This window comes from Nicotiana tomentosiformis, chromosome 3 (assembly GCF_000390325.3).
Source record: "Nicotiana tomentosiformis chromosome 3, ASM39032v3, whole genome shotgun sequence".
NCBI lineage: Eukaryota > Viridiplantae > Streptophyta > Magnoliopsida > Solanales > Solanaceae > Nicotiana > Nicotiana tomentosiformis.
Genome location: NC_090814.1, coordinates 84,667,123 through 84,673,740, shown reverse-complemented (window position 1 = coordinate 84,673,740; position 6,618 = coordinate 84,667,123). Strand labels below are relative to the sequence as shown.

Below are 6,618 nucleotides of genomic sequence, written 5' to 3'. Positions count from 1 at the left end.
TTATTTCATTTCTTTTTTATTTTGGACTAACACTTCCAGGTGATCAACAAGAAGCGACACGAAGTCTTTAGGTCTGAAAGCACGCGTTGCACTCTTTTTTCCTTAGACTAGTTTTGTCCCAAATGGGTTTTTCGGCAAGGTTTTTAACGAGGCAAAAATGGATCGTGCTAACTTAGAATCAAGTCTACCTGTGTCTGGAGCTGCCCAATTTGTTCAAGCCTTTGTCGAACTTGCATGATCGAATTGTTATCCACTAAGTCCAGTTCGTCATCACTATCTTCAAGTACTCGATTTACCTGCTCGACACACTTGGTATGCTCCTTCCGAGCCGCTTCTAACTCGGTCTGAAGCTTCTCACTCAGAAGCTTCTCTTCTCGGTGAGCTCCCGAACCTCAGCCTCGTGACAGGTTAACTCCTCCCGAATTCGGAGAAAAGCCTCACGGTATAATTTCGAGGCCTGCAAGCATAAAGAAAGGTGTTAGGAGTATTTACAACTTCAAAATTAAAATAAATAATGAAGTAACATTCGAGGTTACCCGATTTAAAGCATATTGGGCCTCATTGAATAAGCAAGGCGTTTCCACCACATCCATCACGGCTTGGTCCTCTTCGGTCACCAAGCAACTAAGGTAGCTAGCAACCCCCACGGGGGCATAGAAAACCCGGGCATCCTCTGGGACAGAGAAAACTATCGACCGCCTGCTGTCAGGGTTAACACTCGGGGCCGGGAACCAGTCCACCAACTTTAGGCTCGATGAAGACCCACTGGCACCCGATAACGGTACCTTCCTTGGCACCGGCAGGTCACCAAGCCCGGTGTCATCTTCTGAGGCAGCGGACTCTAACCCATCCAAGAAGTTGTGGATATTAGTCTCCCCATGAGGCCCCTCGTAAGAACGACCTTCTATCATACCGACCTCGCGTATCATGGCGTCTGAGATCTGAGGGGACAAGGTAAGGTCGATCGCCCCACGCTCGTCCCTCGGGGTACCGCCCTCTTCCCGAGAAGTGTCGGCCCCGGTCTCTCTCTTGACCTCCCTGGCCTGGGGCAAAGCTGCCGCACTCTATTCCGGTTCGCATGTATCGGCCAATGCCTTCTCAACAGCCTCCTCAGTTCCAGGCAAAGCGGTCCGCACCTGAGCCACTAGCTCGGAGTTATCTTCTTCTTCTTCTTCTTCTTCTTCAGACTCATCCCTCAGTTGGCGGATCGAGTCCGATGGGAGGGCGCTGGTACTTTCCTTAGCTTTACACACCAGCCTCCCCTTTGGTTTTTTCTTCTCCGAGTTCGGGGAACTCGGAGCCCTTCTTCTCTTCTTTTCATCACCATGCCTCGGAGCAGGGGACTCGAGAGGCACATCCTCATCACCTCATGGAGGCCTCATAGCAACATCCTTGGGGATACCTACAAGAGAAAATAGAAAAGAATTCGACAACGAAAGGAGGAAATCAAACATTATTACATCAGGAAAGAAAACTTACCATGATTATGAGTCTCCCATCGACCCTTCGATAATTCCATCCAAGCACGCTCAGAATATGGTCTCTGTGACACAAGGCTCTCGACCCATTCCTTGAGTTGAGGAACTACGTACGACATCTGGGCCACAACTGCAACATCAAAAACATCGATAAGAAATGAGATAAGAGGGAAAACAAGAAGATTAAATCTTCAAGGCAAAGTACTACTTACGTTTCATGTTCCATTTCTCGGGAAATGGCATGTCCTCGGCAGGGATCAGGTCCGAAGTCTTTATTAGAACAAATCGGCCCATCCAACCTCGGTCTCGAGCCTCGTCTATACTCGAGAACGGGGCCCTACTGGCCCAGCGAGCAAGCTTGATCAACCCCCCTCGATAGAGTCGGGGATTGTAGAGGCGCATAAGATGATCGAGGGTGAAGGAACACCCCTTGATTTTGTTTACGAAGAATCGAAGGAGAATCACTATTCTCCAGAATGAAGGGTGAACCTGGCCAAGAGTCACGTCGTACCTCTTGCAGAAGGCAACAATGATACTCAGCGTGAAGGGATAAGTGTAAACACTTAAAAAACCCTCCACATGGGTAGTGATTGACTCCTCAGGTGAAGGCACCACCACATGTTTATTGGCCCAAGTTCAATCTTCTTTAACCTTGGTGAGGAGATCATCGGTGATCATACATATGTACCTCAAGACCGGCTCACATCGACCCCGTACCGAGGAAGTTTTTTCAATCTTAAAATCGGCAACGGTCGGGCACCCTGCAGGAACGAACTCCCTAGGGTGTGGTTCCGCCGCAACCCCGTCGTCGACGGGTCGTGATGAAGAGGCAGACTCCTTTTGCGGGACAGTCTTAGAAGTTTTCGCCATTGTAGAACAAAAGAAAGGGATATTAGGATGGTATGTTTAGCGGTTTGCTAAAAGTTCAAGAAATTTGGGTGCAAAAACTAGAGAGCAAAGGGATTTTTGAAAAACAAGAATAGGAGGAGCTTTGAACGTAAAGTTTGAATAAATGAAAGTTAGAGTATTTATAACTTGCTGATGACGCTTCTGAACCCGTAGTGGCCAACCAGCAACAGACAGGCATTTAATGCCTTGGTAACTGGGCCGACGGGACGTTTCGGTACCTGTTTATTGCTTACGTCATAGTCGGGTGTCTCAGTGACCATTCGTCGCTTACATCATGGCCCATCGAGACGGGATTCGGAAGTTTCTATCGTTTCTCGTCATCTTCTCTCCGAGAAACGAGGGGACTATCTGTAAACGGTCAAAATCGGGTTCGCCCCTTGTGTGACTAGTCGAAACAGGAATATGATAGGTTAAGGTTCGATCTCGAATTATATCGAACCGAGGTGCGAGGTTATACCGTTAAGTTCGAGACCCCGGGACCAAACAAAACGAGATCAGACGAGATCGAGGAAAATTTGCCGAACCGAATAACAGAAGGATGAAATATTTATGATCAGTTGTAGATCACGGCGAAAATCTCGGCACGTATCAAAGATAGGCCAATTAATTAGCTAATCATGAGATTTCTTACCTCATATAGAATTGTATCAAGAGTAGAACTACCCTATTATATAAAGAGGGTATGATCATTTGTAAAACGAATCACATGACACAACATAAAGCAATATACTATCATTTTATAGCTTTTATCATTTTGTTACTCTGTTCACACATCAGTTGAAACATCTATTGGTTCAAGGGTGATTGAACTCGAAGCCTTTGAAACATCTATTGGTTCAAGGTTGATTGAACTCGAAGACCAAGGCTGTTCGACCTTATAACCACGTGTAATTGTTAACCGAATTTGAAGGGTAAAATTTCTAAATCGCTTACGTATAGCAATTGAGATCGCACAATCTGCCTAATAATAAGTTTGGACATAAACATCGAAATTTATAGCAACAACCTGCGTCTTAAGTGTTTGACACTTCAAAACATATTACATCGAACAAGAAGTAAAAGCATGAAGTTTACAAGCTTTTGCTTTCAAGGTTAAAGAACCCCATTTTTATCTTTCAGGATAATTCTACCATAGAAAATGCAAATCAAAGTCAATTAGATCAAAGATGGTAAGGTAATTTCCCTAGAAATCATCACCATCATAATCATCATCGGCGAAATCATCCTCAACCTTCTCGGCAGCCTTATCGGCGATGTTATCCTCTATGTGATCAATACCCTCCGCTATCGCTAGTCCACCCAATGCCCCTGCAACCGCACCCACAGCCAATCCTGCTCCCAATCCCATTCCTCCAAACTTGCCCTTCTTCTTCTCCTCGTACTTGTACCCTGCTTGCTGCCCGTAGCTTCCCTGCCCGTAATTCCCCTGCTGCTGCCCGTAATTACCCTGCGAGTAACCCGGCTGCCCGTAACTACCTCCCTGAGAGTACGGCGCAGGAGGAGCACCGTAACTCGGTTGTTGTTGACCATAAGGCGCCGGAGCAGGAGCGGCACTGTACGGATAACCCGACGGCGGCGCAGCGTAGGGAGCAGGTAGAGGAGCACCGTACGATCCGCCGTAAGGTTGCGGCGGCGCCGCCGGGTAATCCCGTGATCCAGGTGGTGGAACACCGTAAGGAGGCGCATAATACGGATCCGGCGCACGATAGCGCGGCTCACGAACGCTGACGTCAACTTTCACCTTCCCTTGAGGGCGACCAGAAGGACGCTTCAAATCGAGTGAACGCTCACAACAGTTGCCGATGCCGACGGTATCGACGACGTCACGGAGGTGAAGCTTGGCGGAGCCGATGAGAGGCTTGGTATCCTTTTCGGCGTTAGCGTGAACGACGTCGATGTACAAGGTGGATTCCTCGATCGGAGAATACAAGGGAATCACAAGCTTTTCGTCCCAGTAAGGAGACATGTCACCATTTTCGTCGACTTCTGTGGAGCATTTGGCTTTTGGGTCAACCCAAACAACAGCATAGGGCTTGAGACGGCCGTAACGCCAATTCACGTTCTTCAAATCCTTAGCCGATGAGATCTTCACTTCCACCTCGAATCGTGATCCCATTTTTCTAAAGTACAGGGGATTTAGATAAGAAACTGTATAAAAATGCCTAATGGCAACTTTGCGCATAAACGTAAGTACTGGAGTGAGTATTTATAGCATCGTAACATGAATGGTTCTTCACATTTACTGATTTCTAAGTTCCCGTTAATGACCTTGGCCTTTTTATGTTGAAATATGTACACATAAGGCTTAGTTCTGTTAATGTCAGTATCTAAAAAGGGTATATGAGTAAATATAAAAAGCAAAAAAAAAGAGCATTAAGCGGATTAGGCAAGGGGAGGGATTTTCCTTAGCCCAGAAGATTCGAAAGAATTCGAGGGTTAGGGTACCGAGGAAGGTAGGGCACGTGGAGGCATATCAATGGTGGACAATATGTGTAAAAAACGTGAGGGCCCTGGACCAGGAAAAAACACATCAATAATAGTAGGCAGGTGTGATAAGATGAGAAAATGTATCGTACTAAATTTATATTATATTTGATTGATGGTTAATTTTAGATATTTTATTTTATCCTATTTTTCAAATAGAGTCGGATTTAAAATTTAAAATTTATAAGTTTTTATCGTAATTTTAAATTAATATACAATAATAATTGAGTTCATAATTATATATTTATTAATATTTAGAGAATTTCTTAATAGAAATACAGGGTCTATGCAAAAGTTATTTGGTTTCTCGGAATTCAGTAACGACGCTCTAGATCCGTCATTGCTCCCAAATATGATAAATTAGTCTAAAAATTATAATTTTTGGATAATTTAGTCCGCGTATCAAACCACCAGAAAATATAAAATGGAAGACAAATCAGAACCGTGAAGTCCAATAAGAAAAACAGGACCAACTAGGGGCAAGCATATTCCTTCCTTCCTTCGCTATAAGCGGTGTCAACACGCCAATTTTTTTGGCAAGTGGAGAGGTGAAGTTGGGTTGAGAGGGAGGGGGCCCGGGGGGGAAGGGGAGGGGGAAGGTAGGTTGGCTTCTCTGTGGCCGTTTTATTTGTGACGTGATTCATGCTTAATAACAATGGTTTTCTAGAGGGAAACAAAAAAAGACACGATACCACGGAGAATATGTATTTATTAATACTTACTTTTCATGGTTTGGTAATAAATTATTAATATAATCTATATATATATATATTGTTCATTTATTTGATGACACTGAATACATGTAAATTTTTTCCTTTGTTTACTTTTTTTATTGAAATTGTTAACTGTTTCGCATTAGTAAAGAGAACCAATTATTGTCTCAGTATATAATTTTGGATAATCTTGAATTAACTTTTTAGTGTCGGATTTGGCCAAAGATTTTGTTAATCTAAACAAAAAAAAAAAGTAGAATTTTTAACCTAGCTATGCTATATTACAAATCAGACATGTCGATTGAGCTATTCTGTCTAATCTTACTGTAGTACTTTCGAGCCAAAGTCATATGTAGCTGTCATGACACGACTTTGAAGATGATCATAAACTAAAATATTGTGAGTTCTCGTTTAAGATAGCTTATTTCATTATTCTATGTATAATAAACATCATTTCTCAAATTGTTCTCTCATCTTGCATGTTCGCGTGATTATAAGCCCACCACCGCTTCCTCCGCCATCCAAAATCAAACCCCTCATTTCAAGGTTAGTTATCTACTTTAAATTTAAGTAATTTTAATTATTTTAATTGTATAAATTAGGATTTAGTTAATATTTAATTAAATTTAATTGTATAATTGTGAGTTGATAATTAAAACTTAAAATAAATTACAAGAATAAATCAATCTTATTATATGACACTTCCAAAGTTGCCCAATCTAATCGTCTTGTCATTGAACCTTTGAAATATTCATGTGTTATCATTTATCATTTAGGATTGTTCATATTAGAAAAGTTCATATTTATACTCTAGCCTCTCTTTGTGAATTGGTATTTTATGTAATTTTGAATTTTTACATTTTGGAAGACCTAGATGCTTGTCATAGGTGCTAATATGCTTATTTGTAAAGACATAACACTTGTATTGAGCAAGAGACTTGTCTCTGCACTCTATATAGAAGAGCAAGTTTATGATTATAAATTTTTTAGAGGTCTTTAGTATCTTATTATAATTTTTTAGCGTATGACCCTTT

The 6,618-nt window shown here is 42.4% G+C and overlaps 1 protein-coding gene across 1 annotated transcript; it reads right to left on the bottom strand.

The window, feature by feature from the left end:
• Nucleotides 1–3,359: 3,359 nt before the first annotated feature.
• Nucleotides 3,360–4,695, bottom strand: LOC104105512 (protein SRC2-like). Its single transcript, XM_009613833.4, has one exon. The coding sequence runs from the start codon at nucleotides 4,567–4,569 to the stop codon at nucleotides 3,571–3,573; it is 999 nt and encodes a 332-aa protein (XP_009612128.1). The 5' UTR covers nucleotides 4,570–4,695; the 3' UTR covers nucleotides 3,360–3,570.
• Nucleotides 4,696–6,618: the final 1,923 nt, after the last annotated feature.

What these genes read in the sequence shown, in the direction of transcription:
- LOC104105512 (XM_009613833.4), bottom strand. Translation starts at nt 4,569, where the DNA reads ATGCGCAAAGTTGCCATTAGGCATTTTTATACAGTTTCTTATCTAAAT.